The sequence below is a fragment of the Blennius ocellaris genome, assembly GCF_963422515.1.
Source record: "Blennius ocellaris genome assembly, chromosome: 10".
NCBI lineage: Eukaryota > Metazoa > Chordata > Actinopteri > Blenniiformes > Blenniidae > Blennius > Blennius ocellaris.
The window spans coordinates 2,117,228-2,142,328 of NC_137659.1; the positions used below are offsets into that span (position 1 = coordinate 2,117,228).

Consider the following 25,101-nt stretch of genomic DNA (forward strand, 5'->3'; position numbering starts at 1 on the left):
ATCTTCTTCTGCGCTGATAATGACGGTCATCGGTCAGAGGAACCCAAAGGTCACGTTTCATTACCGTCGGCTCTGAGCTCCGCCCGATCGGTGCTTTGCTCCCCGACTTGGAGTCTCACGGACCGTCGTCATGTTTACACCGCGAACAAAATGCCTTCAAAACTGAATTCTCGTGTAAACCTGTGGGTCAAAGCTGTCGGGTGGCTGCTACCTGCCACACATTGGATTTTCCAGGAAAAGAAAAGAGTCGAGAAAAAAAACAATTGTCTTTTGCACAGTTTACCTTGAGATGCATGTTGGACTGGTCGCCGTGTCGACTTTCTCCGCAGTGTGAAAAACTGTGACAAGAAAGTGTGTGAGACATTTCGGAATTTCCTAGTTTTCTGCATTATATTTGGCCATAAAATGTGATCTCCTCCGTGTACAAGTCCCAAGTATTAACAACCACAACGACCATTGAAATTCAAAATTCACGAGCTGCGGGACCAAATCCAGTGAAATCTCCATTCAACCGAGCTGATCAAATCTGTTCCGGAGGAACGTTGGGACACAGAACTACTTGAGTTAATTGATAATAGATCTTTTTCTTTGGGGGGGGGGGGGGGATTCATGTGTGGACTCTGATTGTTTTTCGTGACCATCTGTAGCAGAAAGCCAGGAAATTCTAAAAGGTTCCCGTACTGACCGCTGTAGAACCGGCGGTGGTCGGATCGGATGGATTTAAAATCAGTTGAGTGACGGCAGACAGAAAAGAGCTGCATGTGACCTTCAGTATTCTTGTCATTCCCCCTGGTGATGGAAACCGCTCACATTCCCATTTCTTCTTCTCGCGCCTCCTCATCGTCACAATAACAACAAGCCTCTGTCGATTTCCACCCGACGGGACGGAGCAAAGTGTTTTTCCACATGAGATAGAGAATAATTGATTCCTTCGACTCCAGATGACCTTTAATGACCTTGTACAGATTTCTACTTTCCTGACGTGGTGCTGTTTTCAATGTGTGTGCTCACTGGTCATGCCGTTGCCGGAGGTGGTCGGCATGACTCGGCACCGACTGGTGTACAAGACGATACTTTGAACCGGAAGTGTCTTTTCCTTTTCCAAAAACACTGGATAAGGAACGATGCTCGGTGTCCTCAGTCACTTCACGAATCGTCTCGACAGCAAAAAAAACAAACCTTTTTTACTTTGTGTGATGTTAACATTATTTTACTGCCTGGCAGGAAGGGCCCTCTAGTGGTGGTGTTATTTATGACAGGCATGATGAAGAAACTGTTGAAAAGAGTCAGTATCTTTATCCGGCTTTTCAACACTTCCACTTGGTCTCGTTGGTCCAAAAACCCTTTTATTCAAAGTTTATTGCCTTTCCTTGATTTTCCCTCCATTAGAATATTGGATCATAGCAGCTGCGTTCAGAATCTGCTGCGTCTGTGTGAGCTGGACTGGCTCCGCCCACACACACGCCCATCTTGGGAAGAGGAGGAAGTACTTACTCTCGTTGTGCCATGTGCCACAGCAGAGCTGCCTGATTGTGGGAGGAGTCAAAGGGGGGGGAGCCTACCTTGATTGTGATTGGCTAAGCCCCCAATGACATTGTATAGGGTTTGATTTTTGATTGGCTGGTTGGAGCAACACACAAAAAAACAAGCCAGGGAGAGAAAGGACAGACTTTCTTCACTTCTGGGGCGTCATTCCAGGTATGAGGACGATTACTACTTGTGGAAAGCCATGAGAACGTGAATTTTGCATAATATGACCTCTTGTAGAAAATCAGATGTTAAATCAATCTCACTAAAAGATCATGTTATTTGTCTTGATGACCGCTGTTCATCTTGTTATTTTGTTGCTCACGGAATGTGATCATGTTGTGCTTGAGAGACGCGAGAAAAGCCCCATGGGAGTCATGTCAACTTTGACCCAAATAGTCTTGTCAAATCTTCTATTCCACATTTTGAAACGCACTATTTCACAGGCCTTACTATTCTTCCCTGTCGATGGCAGCTGCAGGCAACAAAACCGTGTCGGCGGGACTTTGGGAAAGGCTTCGCCACGTATTGCGTCAGGGACTGAAAAGCAGAGGTCTCTTCCAGTCGGGGAGTCGGCGTCACCTGCCAATGCCCTGTGCTCAGGTCCAGTTCAGACGTAACTGGGATTACTGCCGTTGTCAACGCAGTTCTCAACCCAAGGGAGGGGATAACAATCGCACTTTGTAATCATGAGCTCCGCAATGCCTTTGCTCCTGACAAAGAAGGTGCTTACCAGGTCAGTGAGGCTAGACAACTCTTCTTTTTCTTTGCAATTTTATTGATTGATGATTTGTTTTTAATTAGAACAAAGCGACAGGAGAGAATACCTGCTGATAGTTGCGACAGTTCCAGGCTACATATTAAAGACTTGCGAGATTCAAGATGTTTTCTGGACTGAAAAGTCCAAAATATTGAATTTTTTTTTAGATGTAGTTGTTTTTGTCTCTAAATCGATTCCCGCAATGAGGATTGGACTTTTAACTGCAAAGCGGCCGTTGGCTGTGATAAGTGTCTACGGTGTTAAACACTGAGACTGTTACATGAAGCTCAAGATCAATTGGACATGTTCCTCTTTTGACGATTTAAAGTTGAAGCGTCTCTTGGCTCCAGTGGTTCTTCACATTACAAGTATGTCGTCTTATACACGGGTCAATGCCGTTTGTGTGTTTTTAAGCTGTTCTGTTATCGCAGGTCACGCTACAATGAAGTAGTTGTGTACTGTCTTCTGCCTGCATGAGCTGTGTCTCTTCCTTTTCTATTTTCTTCTCAGGTTTTTATTTGGATTCATTTATTTAAAAAAAGAGGAGGGGAAAAAAAAAATAAACAAACTAATTTCTGCTTTATTCTCACGCCTCGTGTTCCCCGTTCGCCATCGGTCACAATCGTCAGTGCTGCTGTGGAAACTGTGTGTTCTCTTAAGAATGATTCCTGAAAGTTTGCATTAAAAACTGTGATAAAGGATGATTGTTGTGCTCATTTATTATGACATGAAGCAGGCTGTATTCACCCTCACGTTATACTTGGACCATCTCCTTCATAAGACCCTCTATTTCTGCCGCTTTTCAGCAGGTTTGTTGGTTTCCTTCGAGTTTTCGTCTGGCTTGACCATCCTATACTACAACCTGTGATGAACAAATACGGGATGTTTCTCCCATTTCCTGGGTTGACTTACCCAGCCTTGCACCACACCGATGAGCACTGACACGAAGCAAGCAATCAACTCACTCGCTGAAACCTCGAGGTCTCCCCTCAGGATCGATGTGCGTTCACATGAAAGGGGCGGAGTTTGCAGCGGTCTGAACAATCACACACACAGAGAAAACCTGCAGATCAACTTACTTTACCATAGAGGAGCAGTTATTCTCTGAAAATATGAAGACTATAAACACATCCACCGGGCTAACAAATTCAGCCTGACAGTGTGGCTTTGGGGCTAGTTTGATATTAACCAGGTAGATATTCTCGTGGCTGCCTCACTGATGTCTCAACTCGAATCTTGTTGTCGCATTGTGTCCTCCTCCCTGGTTAGGAATTTACTGATGATGGAGCTGGTGATGGGTTAGTTAGGCTCACTTGTCGGGAAACATCAAGTCGGAGTGATGAGAAACATGCACTGAATGGCGCTGAAGGGGAGTGGATTACTATTGCAACAACACATCATCAGTAGGGTAAAACTAACCTGTCTCACGACGGTCTAAGCCGGCCCACGTTCCCTATTAGTGGGTGAACAATCGAACGCTTGGTGAATTCTGCTTCACAATGATGGGAAGAGCCGACATCGAAGGGTCAAAAAGCAACGTCGTTATGAACGCTTGGCCGCCACAAGCCAGTTCTCCCTGTGGTAGCTTTTCTGACACCACCTGCTTAAAACCCCAAAAGGTCAGGAGGATAGTGAGGCGCCGCTTTCACGGTCTGTATTCATACTGAAAATCAAGATCAAGCGAGCTTTTGCCCTCCTGCTCTATGGGAGGTTTCTGTCCTCCCTGAGCTCGCCTGAGGACACCTGCGTTACCGTTTGACAGGTGTACCGCCCCAGTCGAACTCCCCACCTGCCACTGTCCCCGGAGCGGGTCACGCCGGGCGCTTGACACCAGAAGCGAGAGCCCCCGCCACACCGGGTAAGTGTGTGAGCAGCGAGTGTCTTCTGTGACTCTGCCACTCGACTCCACACAAGCTGAACGGACGCTTTTGTTTGGGACTGAAAAGCCGAAGTGGAAAGTGTTTTGTTTTTTTTTGTTTGTTTGTTTCAGAGAGAAGACGAGCTGGTGCCCCGGCAGAGAAAAGCTGCTGTGTTGCTGTTTTGGACGGCTGAATGATACTCGGCACACAGAGGTCACTGCAGTTCAATCAGACGAGGCTGGAGACGGCCTGAGCACAGAGGACAGAGGAGCTCAGTGCAGCCGGGGGACATTACAGTGTCCCGAAATATGGAGACTCACTTGGGACCATGTCCAAGAGTGTGGTCCATTCATTCTGTCTGGCGCAGGAAGGCTGTGGCTCAGCTCAGACATGGTTATGCGGTGCAGCCTTGAAACACTCCCCCATATCTGCCGTCCCTTCGGTTTGTCTCATTATGTGTCTCTGTACAGGCCTTAGTAGTCATTCCAGCCACAACGGTACTTTAGGCCGTCCCTTACATTGATCCTTTAGGGGTTTAACCTTCGGCTTTCTCCAATAATATCCTCAGATCTCCCTTGTATCAGCGGTTGTCTGGACTTGTTATCTTATGTGGCTGTTTCTGGGCTCTGATGTCTGTTACTCCATATTAAGAGCTGTGGGGCAACCTGTTGCTCTTGTGGTTTTGCACAATAGCTTATTCCGTGAGTTACCATGGAGGCGAGCTCACGTGGTGTGTTAAACATACATATACATTTAAACTTGTGAGATAGACCTCAAACACATGCAAACCAACACTCAACAGTTTACAACACACACACACACACACACACCACACAATGACATAATGACCAATTACAAATAATAATATACAGTTTTATACACTGTGATGTTCGAAACGTCCAGACTTTCATATTTTCGTGCCGTCGTTAACTTGATGCTGCTGCTAAATTTCCACAGTCGCAAATACACCTGCTTGCTCATGTGGATATGTTGGGCTTTTCTATTTTTTCTATAAAATAAAAAAAAAAAATAATAAATTTTGAAGATGAACTTGTTTTTTTTTTTGTTTTTTTTTATTTCGAGGGGCAACGAGTTCAAACCATATGTACCCAATAACTCAACAAATGGAGACTCTGGAAAGTCAAAATGCAAAAAAATGTCAGCCTGACCCAACCTGTTCCTGAACTGACATTTATTGTGTATGTTCTTTACCTCCGTTTCAACTCCCTCTCTCCCTACTCTCCTCTATCTTGTTTTTCTTAATCTTTATTCTTTTATGCTTTCTGTATTGCCACTACTTGCTATACAAATAAACTTTCCTTGAAGTAAAAAAAACAAACAAATTAAATAATCGCAAAATACCATAAATGTCAATAAAATGTGACGAAATTACCTAACGGTGAGTATTTATAACTTTTTTTTTTTGTAACCGTGAAAGCAACGCAGCTCATGGAAATGTCAGACGGTTTTCAGAATATTTGCCTTTGTTTTGAAGGGCGGGACCGGAAGCAGCGTGGGTGGGTGCCTGTGTGTGTCGCAACAGGTCGGGGTCGCACCGCGGAGCGCGGATCGTCCAGCATCATGGTCCCGCTGCCGCTGCTGCCGCTGCCGCTGCCGCTGCTGCTGCTGCTGCTGCTCGGCCTGCTGACTCCGTTGCTGTGCGTCTTCCGCGGCAGGAAGAGGTGAGTCCGAGCCGAGCCGAGCCGAACCGAACTGAGCCGAAAGCCCCCTGAGGGGGTCCAGCGGGGCTTCCAGGGAAAAACCCTCTCGCTCCCTTGTGTTACTGACTGGATGTCAGGAATCGAACGTGATTTTATCAGTGAACCAGCAGGAGAGACAAAGAAGTAAAAAAAAAAAAAGTTGAGCTTGTTTATAACAAATGAAAAACTTTATTGTTTATAGTTTCGGTGAGAGCAAGACCCCCCCCTCCTTCTCTCACTGCTGGTTTATTGACATGTACATGTCATTAAGGTACAACATTCTACTGTTACTGTCTACCACAACAAATTCCCGGTATTGATTGAAAACTTTTGATTTTGAATAGTTTTAGCTTTTAAAATGATACTAAGGGCAAACATCATTTCTTACTCTTTGTCTCGGCTCCACAGATAAAAACAAGCAGGAAAGCATTTTTGATTAATTTGCAGTGCTTTGACATGATAAAACTACAAAACAAAGACGTAGTTCACGAGCGTCCAAAGGTCGGGGTCAAAGGTCAAAGCTGAACTGGGTGACGCCGCAATAAAAACCTCAAGCTCCTTTTATTTATGTTGTATTATTTATCCTTACGTCCTGTTTGAAACAACCTCGGTTCACCTTCTGCTTTTATATACCTTTTTTTTTTTTTTGCTTTTTCTCGAGTCACTTTACTGCTCGTCCTCGAATCCTCTGTTCTGCGAACACAGAGGTACTTTGACCTTTTTATTATTATTATTATTGAGTAAACTTTGTCTCAGTTCGCCTCTTATCACCCGCTTCCCGTGTTTCCTAGAAATGAGGTCACGCCCCCCCCGTAGAAATCCCACCGCCGATAACACAACAGGGCTTTTAATTGCCTCACTCTGACTGTCCTTCTCCAGGGGAGGTTGCAGTGTAAACATTCAGTTATCAGATTGCGAAACACTAAAGATTGGGAAACCAAGATGAACTCTTCCTTTGCACGATTGCATTCCTACTCTGCAGACTGATAATGAACAGAATTTTTCATTATTTCAAACTTGCTGGCGATGGGAAAAGTCAGAAAGAAATCTCTCAAAAAATCATAAAAATAAAAGCATCGAACAAAGACTTTATCATCATTATGTATTTGTTGTAAACAATATACACATGATCCCAGCTGGACTGTGTCCCGTTTCTGTTTCATCCAGTCCTTTTCATTTTATCTCCACGTTTCTTTATGGATTTGTATTCAACCGATATCGTTTCGTGCCTCGTTTACACGTACCGGGTATCTGAAAAAAAAAAACAGTGATATTTCTCTGTGTCTGTGTCAACTGTGTCTCTGTTGGCATCTAAAAGAAGGTGGGAGGCTATTTACATCACAATTTGTGACATCCTGTTCCATTTTTTTCCCTGTAAAAACAGTTCCATTTTTTTCCCTGTAAAAACAGGGAATGTGTAAACCCAGTTTTGTTCGCTTATGCAAGTCGTTGTACTCATTCTGCGTGTGTCTAGTCATGTTTGTAATTTCCTGCCCTGTCTTGTACAGCTGAGTCATGTGGTCACCATTTGGCAGCTGCTTTCAATCATCTTGCATTGTGGGTGTTTTGAGAGAGAGAGAGAAAACAAACTTTGTTTACCATTAAGAGAACATTAAACATGGACCTATACGGGCTATATATATATATATAATATATTTTAGAAATAACAATGTGTAAAAGTAGATTGTACAGGATTTATTTTCTCAAAGAAATTCTAAAGTTCTTTCGATTTTGTTAATGTTTATAGCGGTTTTGGGGGGTTTTTTTCTGCACACGCGTCTGTCTGGTTTCGTTACAAAACCGAGCAATCATGCAGAGTCTATTTGAATGAGTGAAAGTGTTTAACAATTGAAAGAGCCTCCGGCGTCCTGTTGCAGGAGACAAGACGAGCCGCCGCTGATCAAAGGCTGGATTCCTTACCTTGGGAAAGGTCTGGAGTTTGGGAAAAATGCCTACGTGTTTCTGGATGACCACAAGAGGAAGTTCGGAGATGTGTTTACAGTCTATATCGCAGGTTGGTTTGGAAATAAGCCTCTTTTTTCTTCTTTTTTTTTTAAGATCAGATTCAGATTCAGATCGACTTTATTAATCCCTTGGGACGACTCCCTCAGGGAAATTCAAGTTCCAGCAGCTTTAACAGGACAGGAACAGCACACAGAGAGCAAAGAATTAAAAAAAAAATAAAAATAGGATAAGTCTAAAAATCAGATCAGTCTGGATGTTCAAAGGATTATAACTTAGTGTGCTACTTTTAAAGAAGCAACTACTTCTCAGTAAGTTGCACAACCTTGTGGCTCAGGCGTTCGGATGGGGGGGTGGGGGGGGGGGGGGAGTGTGAGGGAGTCGTTGTTCAGGCGCTGCACGCTGCACCCCCCTTTCAACGACATGACGGCTGTTTCTTTCACCTGCTTTTTTATCGGCTCAAAGGGAACTCCACTCCGGTGGAAACGGGCTCGACGGAGAAACAAAGGCCTGCCGGGGAACCGAGAGGCCGAGCTGCAGCCCGCAAGCCCTTTATGTGGCTTCTGTTTGGAGCCCGAAGCCGCTCACACCCAGTCGCACCACTCGTACTTTTAAAAAGCTTTTAATGTTCGCAGAGCACCGCTGCTTTACCGCGAGACTGAAGGAACCCGTCGGCTCAAGTGTTTGTCAGTTATTTCCACAATCATAACATTTTGAAGGATCGTCATTTTAATAATGGACTAAAAAAAAAAATAAAAGTAGCTAAAATAATTTTTTTTTTTAAGATTTTAATGGAATTTTTTAGGAGTTAAAGCAAAATTTCTTAAGAATAAAACCAAAGAATTCTCGAAATATTCCAGATTATGTTTAACAAATCAGTGGAGGTTTAATTCCTGTAGCTCGCCTGCAGCTCCAGAGTCACATGTGGCTCTTCAGCTCCTCCGTAGCGGCTCCCTGGAGCTTTAAGAAAACGATTCCCCCAGTGAACATATTGCTTTCATTTTTTATTTTATTTGCCGACCACACTGATCTTCGAAAATGGGTCTAAAAACAGCTAAATCAGGTAAAACAGTCAGTATGAAACTGTTAAAACTACCACTTTAAAAAAAAAAAAAAAAAAACAGGCCAAACTTTTTTTTTTTTTAATTAAAATGTTTTATTTTTAAATACATTACAGTCATCCCAATGTGCTTTTATAGAGAAAATAGAAAAGCCCAACATATCCACATGAGCAAGCAGGTGTGTTTACGACTGTGGAAAACCGGCCAAACTTAAATGATTAGTGTTGCCAGTGCTGCTTTTTTTTCAGGATAAGAGAAAAATTAAAAAAGAAGGGAAAATTAATCTAAAAGAAAAAAATATAATGTAGGAAAGGGGAATATAAAAGGGGAAAAAACATAGGAAAAATAAAAGTAAAACAAAAATCAAATGTTAGTAAATAAGCCATAGAAGCCTGTGTGGGAGAATGGTGTTTTCAGCGGCGGTTTGACGTTCCCCTCCTCCGCCCTGCAGGTAAATACATGACGTTCATCATGAACCCGTCACTGTATCCCAGCATCATCAAGCACGGCCGGCAGCTGGACTTCCACGAGTTCTCCAACAAGGTGGCGCCACTCACGTTCGGGTACCCGCCCATCCACAGGGAGAAGCACCCCGGCTTGAGGGAGGGCGTCCAGCGCTCCTTCAAACTCCTGCAGGGGGACGACCTCACCTTGCTGACGGAGAGCATGATGGGGAACCTGATGCTGGTGTTCCGCCAGGACCACCTGGGCCACGACGGCTGGAGGAGCGGCGACATGTACGAGTTCTCCCTGGCCGTCATGTTCGAGGCCTCCTTCCTCACCGTGTACGGCCACCCGGCGGCCGCCCGCCGCCACGGCGAGATGGCCGCGCTGAAGGACGACTTCGTCAAGTTCGACAACGTCTTCCCCCTGCTCATCGCGCAGATTCCCATCTGGATGCTGGGGGGGACCAAGGCCGTCCGCCAGAAGCTCATCAACTCCTTCCTGCCTCGCCACATGTCGCACTGGACCGAGACGTCGAGCTTCATCAGGACACGTATGCAGATATTTGAGAACTACGAAACGCTGAGAGACGTCGACAAAGCAGGTGGAGTCATTAGAAATCTGCAGTGCTCACGAATAACCAAAAACTACAACGCAGTGTTTGTGGGAACAGTGAAAACCAATGATTGCAACTTGTAATACCACGCTGTGCCACACGGCGGTGAAGTGTGTTACTTCTTTGAGAGCTCGCGACTGCCGCCCAAAGCACAACGGCGGCACTGCAGAAGTTCTACACATTGTACTTCTAAACTCTTGTTCCCTAAAGAAGTGCTTCTCCACTGTGGACCTGGAGGATCAGGTTGTTTACTTACTGAACACACACTGATCTGCTTGTACAAGAGATCCAACCCTTTCAAGCGTCAAAAAACGATTCATACGGCTAATAAATGAGCTTTGAAAAACAAAATGAGGACACGAAAGTAAAATGATGTTGAATGAAACAAAATTAAACCCAGTGGAGACCATTCTCCTCCACTGAAAATGATCATTCAATTAATCATTGAACATCCGTTTGATGAGTTAAATCCCCAAAATCAGATCCAGTGAAACAAAACAGGGATGGAAAGCAGAGATGGTAGATATTTACGGTATACCTCCACCCCACAGCCCTCGCTGATTTGCATTGTATTGATTTTGTCTTTTCCAGACTCGTCCAGTAAATGCGACGACAAAAAGCCAATGGAAAAGACAGAGACAAAACGGGAGAAGCATTGACAAAATGGAATAAGCAAAGACGAGACAGAAAAAGAATATGACTACCTTTGTATAGTTTCTGTATTAGTGATTCTCTTTATATTTCCACATTTATTTCCTTTTAATTTTGGCCCTCCTGTGGTTCCACAGAGTTTGAGGGAGATGGACGTTTTGAGTATTGAGTGAGTTGCAGTGTGGTTATTTGATATTTGACTAAATGTAAGCGAATCTGTCGATCACTCTCCACTCCCAGCTCATCACTTTGCCATCCTCTGGGCGTCCGTGGGCAACACGGCCCCCGCCACCTTCTGGGCCATGTACCACCTGGTGAGCCACCCGGAGGCGCTGCAGGCGGTGCGACGGGAGATCCAGGAGGTCTTGAGCGCCAGCGGCGTGGAGTTCAGCAGCAACGTGGACGTGCATCTCGAGAGGGAGCATCTGGACAAGATGATCTACCTGGGTAGGTGAAGCGCGGCGGGGCGTGTCGAGGGCGAGCGTCTCCTGACCCAGGGACCTCCTAACCTCCGCAGAGAGCGCCGTCAACGAGAGCCTGCGTCTGTCCTCGGCCTCCATGAACATCCGCGTGGCCCAGGAGGACTTCAGCCTGCGGCTGGACGAGAGCCGCTCGGTCGCCGTCCGGAAGGGAGACATCATCACCTTGTACCCTCAGATCATGCACCTGGACCCCGAGATCTACGAGGAGCCGCAGGTACAACCGAATGACCTCCTCTCCTGTGTTGGCTTGGTTCGGTCTGAAGAAAAAGTTCTGGTTTGGAGTTAGCGTAGCTGCCGCCGCCGTCGAAAAGATGCTCTGTCAAACTGATGGTTCACAACTTTTATTAAGCCTTGCATGTGAACAAACCGCCAGAGCGTCAATGTAAACAGAAAAATACCATTAGCAACACATTTTGGTTTTTTTTTACCTTTAACTATATGTATTACCTTAAATGAACTGCCTTAAATTATAACCCTTGAAAACCTCTACCTTGAGTGCCATTTATATGTAAGTTCCATGTATGTTTACAAACCCTTTCAACTTTGTCCATTTTAACTATCATGAAATAATATAAATTGCCTTTTTGCTTTACATTACAATTAAACTTCAATTTGCAAGTGTGCAAAGCGTTTAGCGCTTACTGAAGCGCAATAGCACCATCTGGTGGGTGAAAAACATTACTGCTACTAAACAAACTCAGTGAAAGCAAAATGGACATTTACATAAATTATTGATACCGGCCTTGTTCCCTCATCGGTGAGTTCTTTCAAAGTAAAAGCATAGGCACTATACTATCGGTGGGGAGGGATTCTGAGGTTAAAGTGAGACGGGAGTCACTTTCATGCTGGAGCTCACCTCTTCCTCTCCCCCTCCGTCACCCAGACGTACCGATTCGACCGCTACGTCCAAGACGGCGCGGAGAAAACGGACTTCTACAAGGACGGCCAGAGGCTGAAGTACTACCTGATGCCGTTCGGCTCGGGCTCGTCCATGTGTCCCGGACGCTACTTCGCCGTCAACGAGATAAAGCAGTTCCTGGTGCTGCTGCTGCTGTACTTCGACGTGCAGCTGGAGGAAGGGCAGAGCCGCGCGCAGGTCGACCCCAGCAGGGCCGGCCTGGGCATCCTGCTGCCCGCCGCCAACGTCCGATTCCGCTACCGCAGGCGAGCGGACTGACGCAAAAGTATTCGCTCACCTGCCTTCAAATGAACTTGAGTGACATTGGCTCACGGTCTCCACTCGGATTCATCCCAAAGGTGCACTGCAAAAAAACAAAAGTGTAACGCGAATATAAGATATATATGGAGCCACCAAAGGGACATGGAGAGAAAAAAAAGATGAGGGAAAAAAAAAAACTTATCTCGAGATCTCGCAAAACTATATTCAGCTTCAGAATGACTTTATTTGAATCCCTTGGGATGACTCCCTCAGGGAAATTCAAGTTGCAGCAGCTTTAACAGGACAGGAGCAGCACACAGAGAGCAAAGAATAAAGAATGAATAAAATAGAATAAGGCTAAAAAAATTAAACAAAATAATTATGTACAATATTATATTAGACATATATAGACTCGTCACTAACCTTAACTAAATAGAAATGGCAAAAAAGAATAAAAACTCCAAATAAAGTGACATGTGACGTTAAAAATGCACTGTGATTACAGACATTGTTATGAGTTGGGTAGCTGCTACTTCCCTTCTGTCCTCTGATATTATATATTATATATTGTTATATATGCGCATTGTGTATGTGATCGCCTAAGTTTGTCCTTCCAGAGACACCGTACACCCCAATGTTGTTGAGAGACGCTAAAACTAAGGGAGGACACGCACCCGTACGAGAGTTTTATTGAGTTTTATTTTGAAATCGGCCTAAACTATAAAGACATTCAAGCAATGCTTAGCAAGAGGCAGAATTTTCACATAAGCGAGAGACATCTGAAAAGGAAGCCTTCCAGACGAGTGTGTCCTCTTTAGCTTTAGCTTCTCTCAACCACATTGGGGTGTACGGTGCCTCTGAAAGGACAAACTTAGGCGATCACACGCACAATGCGCATATATAACAAAATAGCTTTGCGAGATTCCGAGATAGTTTTTTGTTTTTTCTCTCCATGTCCCTTCGGGAGCTCCGTAGACATAAACACTACATTTGAAAAGAAACTCACCTTAAACTGGTGAAATGATTCATCCATGAAGGGAGTGAATTTTATTTGGTGAAGAAAAATCTTCCAATAATGTTTTTTTTAATTAGAACTAGATAGAAAAATGATGCTGTAAATTCAAGCATTTAGAAACAAGTACACAGCTTTTAAAATAAGCCAAGTGATCCATGTTGATGGACTTTGCCTCTGGTGGTGGGACCAGGAAGTGACGCAGAGTTAGAACTTAACCTCACTAAAACTGGACGGTAAAAGTCAGACTGGATGTTTCAACGAGGTATTAAAAAAAAAGTTATATATATATATTTTTTAATTGTTTATTCACAGGTTGTTGCGTGTCCTTCAGGCTCGGTGTCCTCGGCTTCCTTTTCTTCTTTTAATCCTGAGTAACACGCTCCCAAATCAAACTCTCTTTTCCTCCCGTATGCTTTTGTGCCGAGAAACGACATCAGAGCATCGTGTCTAATGTGTTTGCTCTCTCTCTCTCTCTCCCTCTCTCTCTCTGAGCCAGTCCACTTTTTAAAAAAATTTTTTAAACCCCACTAAGTTGATGACACGCTTTTTCCACTGTTCCTGTCCCCGCATCTTCTTTTTCAATAAACTTTATTTAAAGTTCACCACTGGCTGCTTCTTCTTTATTTTATTTCACAAGGTCTCTTTCTTTCTTTCTTTCTTTCTTTCTTTCTTGTTCATCCAGTCATTGGATGTGAGTCTGATGCAGATATTCGGGGTTTAATTTTGAAAGGAAGTCTTCCAAGCTTTTGCATTTCAACTGTTCACATGGTGGAAACACGCACACACACACACACACACACACACACACACACACACACACACACACACACACACACACACACACACACACACACACACACACACACACACACACACACACACACACACACACACACACACACACACACACACACACACACACACACACACACACACACACACACACACACACACAAATCACCAAGAAGCCACATTTCACTTCAACTGCACTTTATTGATGGTTTTTGACACCATGGTTCTAAACAAAAGTTATTAAATCAACGAAGGTCAATTAACTCTTTGCCATCATCAATGTGGAGCGAAAGAAAGAAAACCAAAGAAAACCTCAGCAAACACAATATTGACACCAGTAACTCGTACCAGTGGCTCGGACCAATGAGTGGGACCAGTAATTCTGTGTGTGTGTGTGTGTGTGTGTGTGTGTGTGTGTGTGTGTGTGTGTGTGTGTGTGTGTGTGTGTGTGTGTGTGTGTGTGTGTGTGTGTGTGTGTGTGTGTGTGTTTTTCTCCTCATTTGAACTCACAAGTCCTGAAAAACAGAATTACTCATGTCTCCATATTCCAAGATATCATAATATCATATATTCATGCTCTTCTTTAACTGCATTTTTATTACAACCAACATTTTTAAGAAAGCTAGTTTCTTCCGCTTCAGATGCTATGAGTGTAGAAATAACTGACAAAACTACACGTTTAACATATTGCTGATGTGAAAACCATAAAAAAAAATATTTTTTTAACTATTAAATGGATCAATGAAGTAATAAACTGATGATATTTGATGATATACCGGTGTTTTAATGAAGTATTGTCATTATTTCTAATGAAGGCGAACTCTCAGTTGGACCTCGGTCACTGAACGTCGCAGAGAATCTCAGTCTGACAGACGGCGAGACGCTTGGTTTTGAACCCGGCGGCTTTGCCAACATGGAAATACGGGAAGAGTTTCTCAGTGAAAGTGTCTCTGTAAGTGTAGATGTGACTCCAGTCTGCAGCGTCGTAGAAGGAAACCTCCCCCTCGTCGTAGTCCAGCTGGACCCGGACCCTCCCGAGACTCTGCCTCACGTCGACTCGCTCGTCGTAGCCGTCGGTGTACTCTCCTCCGTCGCCGTGCCACAAACCCCAGATCCCTTCCTCCGGGGAAACAGACTTCTCCCCCTTCCTGTCAACGGACTCCTTGGCCAGTCCAACCGCCCAGCCTGGAAGGTCTCCCACCTCCACCTCCCAGCTGTGTTTCCCTGAGCTGAAGCCCTCGGAGCCCAGCACCTCGATGTACACGCCGAATCTCTCTGGGTTGTCGGGGAGCTGCTGCCGCGCGTCTCCGTACCGCACGCTGGTCAGGTCGTCGGACACGTGGAGGCTTTTGGCCGCGGTGTTTGGGTCCAGGACGACCGGCGTGAAGCGGACCTGGTCCTTCATCTTGCTCCAGACGGAGAAGGCCAGGTTCCCCAGGTGCTTGGCCACGTCGATGAGCAGTCCCGGCGGCAGCGGCGGGTCCGGCAGCGAGCGCCGGGCTCTGGCCCGGCTCTGGACGCCGCCGTAGCTGCTGAGGAACGCCAAGCTGGCCTTCTGCAGCTCCGCCTCCACGGCGGCCATGCAGTCCGAGAGGGAGGAGATCTGCTCCTCGATGGCCTTCACCTCGCGGCTCAGGCGCTCGGCCTTGTGCTCGTCTTCCTCCCTGAGAGCCGCCAGCCTGGACTCCTCTTCCTCCCTCAGGAACCGGTGCAGCTGGTCGAACTCGGCACGGATCTGCCCCTCCGCGGACGCCAGCTGCCTCTTGGACTCTCGGACCACGGCGCCGTACGTTTCCCGCACGCTTTGGTGTCGGCCCCTCTTGTCCTGCAGAGACTTGAGGTCACGTCTCAGCTCCTCCTTCAGATTGTTCACCGCTTCTTCCACAGGAAGCACGGTGTGGCTGCCGTCGTGGGGGAAATGGCAGACGGTACATATCGCTCTCTGCTCGTCCACGCAGTACAGCATGGGCTCTTCTTGGTGTTTGGGACACAACAGCGCCACCTGCTGGGCCCTCTCTCCTCCCTCGGGCGGTCCAGGTTTGCGTCTGCCGGCGAAGACGTCCGCCAGCTCCTTCAGGCCAAAGTTCACGTATACAAAGCCTTTGGAGGATTTTCTTTGGCAAACAGGACAGTTTTGGTTTCCCGCTTTGTCCCAGAATTGCTGCAGGCAGCGTAAGCAGAAGTTGTGGTTGCAGCTCAGAGACACGGGTTCCAGGAAGGTTTGGTCGCACACGTAGCACCTCAGGAAATTCTCCACTACCTTGTTCTTTTCCATGGCTTCTGAAAACTCGCAGCAGGACTTCGCAGTCTCTTCAGGTCTCCAACTTCAGAAATCCACCGGTTGTGTGCTATTCCAGCGAAAATCTCTCGGCCAGAGAATTGAGTCGCCGCTCGGTTCAACGGTTCAACGGTGGACTTTATACGACCTTATTCCTGATGTGCTGGTTTTACAGTCAGTTGAAATGGGAGGAGACAACGGACATTCGTAAATTTCTACGTTCATATAGAGCAATAAAGCTGCAACAAGTGTGACATTAACCACAGCAATGAAACCAGTAGTAGCAGAATTAACATAAAACGTCTTTATAATGAGAAACAAACATGATGAAATAAGAAAACATATTGTCTATTTGTTTCCTTGTGTCCTTAAACACACCGGCACTGGAGACAGAGAACCCGATCTTGTCTCGTTATAAAATCTGGACCCAATGATGACAAAAACCCAGACTAAATGCAGCGACGTCGTTTTAGTTTTGTCTTGGTTGAAACCCCCAGCTGGATGTTTGTTGTAATATTATCTTGTGATATTTTATGACACTTTCACCTCCCACACAGTCCAGAGTCCAGACGAGTCAAAGTCTGAGCTGCGGTTTTTATTATTATTATTTTTTTACAGTGTTTTACATACAGTTTATTGCATCAGATGGTAAAATCTTAAGTCAACAATGTCAACAGTGGACTGGTGGGGGGGGGGGGGGGGGGGGGGGACAAAGGCACTGATCCCGGCGTGCTTATAAATGTGTTATTATTACTATTAAACAAGGAAATCCTGTATCAAATCAGACGTCCTTAAGCAGCAAGCAACCTTGTATTGTCAGAATTATGTGATTATTTGTGCATCCACTGGCAACTGATGAGGGATGGATCAGGAGACAGAAAAAAAAACTTGACATCAATTTCCTGCTGTTTTTAACCTCCAAATTGTTTTTTATCTGTAACTTCTGCAAGTTCACTATTTGTACACAAATGCTTCTTTATGGTCTTTTGTTTACAAACAAATTAAATAGTATTTATGAATTGCACTACTTCTTTTACATCCTCTATTTAGACATACTATTTTTCATGGTTTTTTTTCTCGGTAATCAGCACAGAAATAAATGTGTAGAAATAAGTAGGTTGAATTGTATCTGTTCACCACCTGAGGCATTTATTTGTAACTAATTTACAGTGAGGAAAATAGACACATGACGAACGCTCTGCAGCAATATATCAACTCACACCATCTCGCAATAACATAACACAGTGTAACAAAAGCTCTTTGATGTAGGTTTTTCCTTCGACAGTAGAGGGGGTGCACCGTTCCTGGAGGTACTGCAATACCAGGTCGATGCGTGGAGTGGACGGAGCAAGCCCCTATTCCATCTCCCTGTTCCAAAAATCAATTTAATATATGGTCCCCGGGTAGGGGACGTATCAGATATTAAACTGATAAGAACAGATACTACACTTGATCTTAGCCAAAAGGCCGAGAAGCGATACCGACAGAGGTTCCGCGGAGACCGCCTCACTCTCCGTACTGTCAGAGTGAGTCTCGGTGCGACACTAACGCATGTTTATTCGCGACTTTAAATAATAAAACAGAAGGAATAAACAACACAGTCCGACGGTGATGTTGATCCGATGTGTTTAAAGACATTAAAACGGGTTTGTTTTTTAACTGAAGTACGTCTGGCGGCCGCCATCGAAAAGATGCTCTGTCAAACTGATGGTTCACAACTTTTATTGGACCTTGCATGTGAACAAACCGCCAGAGCGTCCAATGTAAACAGAAAAAATACTATTAGCAACACATTTTTTTTAACCTTTAACTATATTTATTACCTTAAATGAACTGCCTTAAATTATAATCCTTATAACCCTTGACAACTTCTACCTTTAGTGCCATTTATATGCAAGTTCCATGTATGTTTACAAACCCTTTCAATTTTGTCCCATTTTAACTGTATCATGAAATAATATAAATTGCCTTTTTGCTTTACATTACAATTAAACTTCAATTTGCAAATGTGCAAAGCGTTTAGCGCTTACTGAAGCGCAATAGCACCATCTAGTGGGTGAAAAAAATTACTGCTACTAAACATAAACTCAGTGAAAGCAAAATGCATATTTACATAAATTATTGATACCGGCCTTGTTCCCTCATCGGTGAGTTCTTTCAAAGTAAAAGCATAGGCACTGTACTATCGGTGGGGAGGATTCTGAGGTTAAAGTGAGACGAGAGTCACTTTCATGCAGGAGCTCACCTCTTCCTCTCCCCCTCCGTCACCCAGACGTACCGATTCGACCGCTACGTCCAAGACGGCGTGGAGAAAACGGACTTCTACAAGGACGACCAGAGGTCTGAAGTACTACCTGATGCCGTTCGGCTCGGGCTCGTCATGTGTCCCGGACGCTACTTCGCCGTCAACGAGATAAAGCAGTTCCTGGTGCTGCTGCTGCTGTACTTCGACGTGCAGCTGGAGGACGGGCAAAGCCGCGCGCAGGTCGACCCCAGCAGGGCCGGCCTGGGCATCCTGCTGCCCGCCGCCAACGTCCGATTCCGCTACCGCAGGCGAGCGGACTGACGCAAAAGTATTCGCTCACCTGCCTTCAAATGAACTGCGGATTCATCCCAAAGGTGTGCACTACAAAAAAAACAAATGTGTAACGCGAACATAAGATATATATGGAGCCACCAAAGGGACATGGAGAGAAAAAAAAAGATGAAGGGGGAAAAAAAACTTATCTCGAGATCTCGCAAAACTATATTCAGCTTCAGAATGACTTTATTTGAATCCCTTGGGATGACTCCCTCAGGGAAATTCAAGTTGCAGCAGCTTTAACAGGACAGGAGCAGCACACAGAGAGCAAAGAATAAAGAATGAATAAAATAGAATAAGGCTAAAAAAATAAATAATTATGCACAATATTATATTAGACATATATAGAGTCTTCACTAACCTTAACTAAATAGAAATGGCAAAAAAAGAATAAAAACTCCAAATAAAGTGACATGTGACGTTAAAAATGCACTTGTTATGAGTTGGGTAGCTGCTACTTCCCTTCTGTCCTCTGATATTATATATTATATATTGTTATATATGCGCATTGTGTATGTGATCGCCTAAGTTTGTCCTTCCAGAGACACCGTACACCCCAATGTTGTTGAGAGACGCTAAAACTAATGGAGGACACGCACCCGTACGAGAGTTTTATTGAGTTTTATTTTGAAATCGGCCTAAACTATAAAGACATTCAAGCAATGCTTAGCAAGAGGCAGAATTTTCACATAAGCGAGAGACATCTGAAAAGGAAGCCTTCCAGACGAGTGTGTCCTCTTTAGCTTTAGCTTCTCTCAACCACATTGGGGTGTACGGTGCCTCTGAAAGGACAAACTTAGGCGATCACACGCACAATGCGCATATATAACAAAATAGCTTTACGAGATTCCGAGATAGTTTTTTGTTTTTTCTCTCCATGTCCCTTCGGGAGCTCCGTAGATATAAACACTACATTTGAAAAGAAACTCACCTTAAACTGGTGAAATGATTCGTCCATGAAGGGAGTGAATTTTATTTGGTGAAGAAAAATCTTCCAATAATATTTTTTTTTTTTTAGAACTAGATAGAAAAATGATGCTGTAAATTCAAGCATTTAGAAACAAGTACACAGCTTTTAAAATAAGCCAAGTGATCCATGTTGATGGACTTTGCCTCTGGTGGTGGGACCAGGAAGTGACGCAGAGTTAGAACTTAACCTCACTAAAACTGGACGGTAAAAGTCAGACTGGATGTTTCAACGAGGTATTAAAAAAAAAGTTATATATATATATATTTTAATTGTTTATTCACAGGTTGTTGCGTGTCCTTCAGGCTCGGTGCCCTCGGCATCCTTTTCTTCTTTTAATCCTGAGTAACACGCTCCCAAATCAAACTCTCTTTTCCTCCCGTATGTTTTTGTGCCGAGAAACGACATCAGAGCATCGTGTCTAATGTGTTTGCTCTCTCTCTCTCTCTCCCTCTCTCTCTCTGAGCCAGTCCACTTTTTAAAAAATTTTTTTAAACCCCACTAAGTTGATGACACGCTTTTTCCACTGTTCCTGTCCCCGCATCTTCTTTTTCAATAAACTTTATTTAAAGTTCACCACTGGCTGCTTCTTCTTTATTTTATTTCACAAGGTCTCTTTCTTTCTTTCTTTCTTTCTTTCTTTCTTGTTCATCCAGTCATTGGATGTGAGTCTGATGCAGATATTCGGGGTTTAATTTTGAAAGGAAGTCTTCCAAGCTTTTGCATTTCAACTGTTCACATGGTGGAAACACGCACACACACACACACACACACACACACACACACACACACACACACACACACACACACACACACACACACACACACACACACACACACACACACACACACACACACACACACACCCACACACACACACACACACAAATCACCAAGAAGCCACATTTCACTTCAACTGCACTTTATTGATGGTTTTTGACACCATGGTTCTAAACAAAAGTTATTAAATCAACGAAGGTCAATTAACTCTTTGCCATCATCAATGTGGAGCGAAAGAAAGAAAACCAAAGAAAACCTCAGCAAACACAATATTGACACCAGTAACTCGTACCAGTGGCTCGGACCAATGAGTGGGACCAGTAATTCTGTGTGTGTGTGTGTGTGTGTGTGTGTGTGTGTGTGTGTGTGTGTGTGTGTGTGTTTTTCTCCTCATTTGAACTCACAAGTCCTGAAAAACAGAATTACTCATGTCTCCATATTCCAAGATATCATAATATCATATATTCATGCTCTTCTTTAACTGCATTTTTATTACAACCAACATTTTTAAGAAAGCTAGTTTCTTCCATTTCAGATGCTATGAGTGTTAGAAATAACTGACAAAACTACACGTTTAACATATTGCTGATGTGAAAACCATAAAAAAATATATTTTTTTAACTATTAAGTGGATCAGTGAAGTAATAAACTGATGATATTTGATGATATACCGGTGTTTTAATGAAGTATTGTCATTATTTCTAATGAAGGCGAGCTCTCAGTTGGACCTCGGTCACTGAACGTCGCAGAGAATCTCAGTCTGACAGACGGCGAGACGTTTGGTTTTGAACCCGGCGGCTTTGCCAACATGGAAATAAGGGAAGAGTTTCTCAGTGAAAGTGTCTCTGTAAGTGTAGATGTGACTCCAGTCTGCAGCGTCGTAGAAGGAAACCTCCCCCTCGTCGTAGTCCAGCTGGACCCGGACCCTCCCGAGACTCTGCCTCACGTCGACTCGCTCGTCGTAGCCGTCGGTGTACTCTCCTCCGTCGCCGTGCCACAAACCCCAGATCCCTTCCTCCGGGGAAACAGACTTCTCCCCCTTCCTGTCAACGGACTCCTTGGCCAGTCCAACCGCCCAGCCTGGAAGGTCTCCCACCTCCACCTCCCAGCTGTGTTTCCCTGAGCTGAAGCCCTCGGAGCCCAGCACCTCCATGTACACGCCGAATCTCTCTGGGTTGTCGGGGAGCTGCTGCCGCGCATCTCCGTACCGTACGCTGGTCAGGTCGTCGGACACGTGGAGGCTTTTGGCCGCGGTGTTTGGGTCCAGGACGACCGGCGTGAAGCGGACCTGGTCCTTCATCTTGCTCCAGACGGAGAAGGCCAGGTTCCCCAGGTGCTTGGCCACGTCGATGAGCAGTCCCGGCGGCAGCGGCGGGTCCGGCAGCGAGCGCCGGGCTCTGGCCCGGCTCTGGACGCCGCCGTAGCTGCTGAGGAACGCCAAGCTGGCCTTCTGCAGCTCCGCCTCCACGGCGGCCATGCAGTCCGAGAGGGAGGAGATCTGCTCCTCGATGGCCTTCACCTCGCGGCTCAGGCGCTCGGCCTTGTGCTCGTCTTCCTCCCTGAGAGCCGCCAGCCTGGACTCCTCTTCCTCCCTCAGGAACCGGTGCAGCTGGTCGAACTCGGCACGGATCTGCCCCTCCGCGGACGCCAGCTGCCTCTTGGACTCTCGGACCACGGCGCCGTACGTTTCCCGCACGCTTTGGTGTCGGTCCCTCTTGTCCTGCAGAGACTTGAGGTCACGTCTCAGCTCCTCCTTCAGATTGTTCACCGCTTCTTCCACAGGAAGCACGGTGTGGCTGCCGTCGTGGGGGAAATGGCAGACGGTACATATCGCTCTCTGCTCGTCCACGCAGTACAGCATGGGCTCTTCTTGGTGTTTGGGACACAACAGCGCCACCTGCTGGGCCCTCTCTCCTCCCTCGGGCGGTCCAGGTTTGCGTCTGCCGGCGAAGACGTCCGCCAGCTCCTTCAGGCCAAAGTTCACGTATACAAAGCCTTTGGAGGATTTTCTTTGGCAAACAGGACAGTTTTGGTTTCCCGCTTTGTCCCAGAATTGCTGCAGGCAGCGTAAGCAGAAGTTGTGGTTGCAGCTCAGAGACACGGGTTCCAGGAAGGTTTGGTCGCACACGTAGCACCTCAGGAAATTCTCCACTACCTTGTTCTTTTCCATGGCTTCTGAAAACTCGCAGCAGGACTTCGCAGTCTCTTCAGGTCTCCAACTTCAGAAATCCACCGGTTGTGTGCTATTCCAGCGAAAATCTCTCGGCCAGAGAATTGAGTCGCCGCTCGGTTCAACGGTTCAACGGTGGACTTTATACGACCTTATTCCTGATGTGCCGGTTTTACAGTCAGTTGAAATGGGAGGAGACAACGGACATTCGCAAATTTCTACGTTCATATAGAGCAATAAAGCTGCAGCAAGTGTGACATGAACCACAGCAATGAAACCAGTAGTAGCAGAATTAACATAAAACGTCTTTATAATGAGAAACAAACATGATGAAATAAGAAAACATATTGTCTATTTGTTTCCTTGTGTCCTTAAACACACCGGCACTGGAGACAGAGAACCCGATCTTGTCTCGTTATAAAATCTGGACCCTATGATGACAAAAACCCAGACTAAATGCAGCGACGTCGTTTTAGTTTTGTCTTGGTTGAAACCCCCAGCTGAATGTTTGTTGTAATATTATCTTGGGATATTTTATGACACTTTCACCTCCCACACAGTCCAGAGTCCAGACGAGTCAAAGTCTGAGCTGCGGTTTTTATTATTATTATTTTTTTACAGTGTTTTACATACAGTTTATTGCATCAGATGGTAAAATCTTAAGTCAACAATGCCAACGGTGGACAGGGACAAAGGCAATGATCCCGGTGTCCTTATAAATATGTCATTATTACTATTAAACAAGGAAATCCTGTGTCAAATCAGACGTCCATAAGCAGCAAGCAACCTTATATAGTCAGAATTATGTGATTATTTGTGCATCCATGGGAAACTGATGAGGAATGACTTGACATCAATTTCCTGCTGTTTTTAACCTCCAAATTGTTTTTTATCTGTAACTTCTGCAAGTTCACTATTTGTACACAAATGCTTCTTTATGGTCTTTTGTTTACAAACAAATAAATAGCATTTATAAATTGCACAACTTCTTTTACATCCTCTATTTAGACATACTATTTTTCATGGTTTTTTTTCTTCGGTAATCAGCACAGAAATAAATGTGTAGAAATAAGTAGGTTGAATTGTATCTGTTCACCACCTGAGGCATTTATTTGTAACTAATTTAAAGTGAGGAAAATAGACACATGACGAACGCTCTGCAACAATGTATCAATTCACACCATCTCGCAATAACATAACACAGTGTAATGAAAGCTCTTTGATGTAGGTTTTTCCTTCGACAGTAGAGGGGGTGCACCGTTCCTGGAGGTACTGCAATACCAGGTCGATGCGTGGAGTGGACGGAGCAAGCCCCTATTCCATCTCCCTGTTCCAAAAATCAATTTAATATATGGTCCCCGGGTAGGGGACGTATCAGATATTAAACTGATAAGAACAGATACTACACTTGATCTTAGCCAAAAGGCCGAGAAGCGATACCGACAGAGGTTCCGCGGAGACCGGCTGACTCTCCGTACTGTCAGAGTGAGTCTCGGTGCGACACTAACGCATGTTTATTCGCGACTTTAAATAATAAAACAGAAGGAATAAACAACACAGTCCGACGGTGATGTTGATCCGATGTGTTTAAAGACATTAAAACGGGTTTATTTCTGAACTTAAGTACATCTCTGTGGACACGTGATACAATTACGGCCCAATCAGAAACAGGAACACACAAATCCAAACTTTTAAAGTTATTTTGTTACGCACACGACGAGTACACACTTGATATTGTTTAACTATAATAAATAAATCAAAACAATTACTAAATATTGCTCGCATGACGAACATTTAACTCATTCCGAGCGAAAACTCGAACGGTGTCACACAATAACATATCCGTGTGTCAGCGGAAACGAACAAAGATTCCTACCGCCACAGATGTAGGCGCGCCCTCTGGTGAATAGGAGGGGTAATGCAGTACTGCTTACTCTCCTCAGACTACTGCTCAACAAACTCACGCATTGAAACGTCGCCAAGCAGTTTCCAGATCCGAGTTCGAATTTATCGACTCAGAAGTCGAGCGAAAGGTTTTTTTTAAAACATGCCACTCAAATTAATGCCACATTAGTAGTCGAAGTTACACTAATTGTCTGAAGCGCCTCCACAGGATGTTCAATAAAGGCCACAAAGCCTCGTTAACAAGCCAATAATTAACGCTGTACAACCAACCACCTAACGCAAATAATACAATAAGATGCGTGAAATCTTTTAAAGAAAACATTTAACAAAATAACACGTTAAAAAGCGACATGGCATCGAGTTTAATCAGAAAATAGTAAGAAAATAAAAAC

General features: G+C 44.8%; 3 protein-coding genes across 4 annotated transcripts; 1 reads left to right on the forward strand and 2 right to left on the reverse strand.

The window, feature by feature from the left end:
* Positions 1-5,700: 5,700 nt before the first annotated feature.
* cyp7b1 (cytochrome P450, family 7, subfamily B, polypeptide 1) lies at positions 5,701-13,798 on the forward strand. 2 transcript variants are annotated; one of them, XR_013936783.1, is made up of 7 exons: positions 5,701-5,828; positions 7,724-7,860; positions 9,321-9,917; positions 10,821-11,027; positions 11,098-11,276; positions 11,946-12,790; positions 13,134-13,798. XR_013936783.1 is itself a non-coding variant. In XM_080502912.1 (6 exons), exons 1-6 carry the CDS (start codon positions 5,728-5,730, stop codon positions 12,237-12,239), a joined length of 1,515 nt encoding a protein of 504 aa, XP_080359038.1. In that variant the 5' UTR covers positions 5,701-5,727; the 3' UTR covers positions 12,240-13,798. The 2 variants fall into 2 exon arrangements, 1 of the variants encoding a protein (XP_080359038.1); XM_080502912.1 differs by having other exon boundaries at positions 11,946-13,798.
* Positions 13,799-14,866: 1,068 nt separating this feature from the next.
* Positions 14,867-16,303, reverse strand: LOC308135089 (E3 ubiquitin-protein ligase TRIM39-like; the record flags this gene model as incomplete). Its single annotated transcript, XM_080502962.1, has 1 exon — positions 14,867-16,303. The coding sequence occupies one exon, from the start codon at positions 16,301-16,303 to the stop codon at positions 14,867-14,869; it is 1,437 nt and encodes a 478-aa protein (XP_080359088.1).
* Positions 16,304-21,367: 5,064 nt separating this feature from the next.
* LOC308135090 (E3 ubiquitin-protein ligase TRIM39-like) lies at positions 21,368-22,804 on the reverse strand (the record flags this gene model as incomplete). Its single annotated transcript, XM_080502963.1, has 1 exon — positions 21,368-22,804. One exon carries the CDS (start codon positions 22,802-22,804, stop codon positions 21,368-21,370), a length of 1,437 nt encoding a protein of 478 aa, XP_080359089.1.
* Positions 22,805-25,101: the final 2,297 nt, after the last annotated feature.

Coding starts and splice junctions, on each gene's coding strand:
- cyp7b1 (XM_080502912.1), top strand. CDS start 5,728: ATGGTCCCGCTGCCGCTGCTGCCGCTGCCGCTGCCGCTGCTGCTGCTG. Junction 5,829..7,723: donor GTCTTCCGCGGCAGGAAGAG/GTGAGTCCGAGC, acceptor GTCCTGTTGCAG/GAGACAAGACGAGCCGCCGC. Junction 7,861..9,320: donor GTTTACAGTCTATATCGCAG/GTTGGTTTGGAA, acceptor TCCGCCCTGCAG/GTAAATACATGACGTTCATC.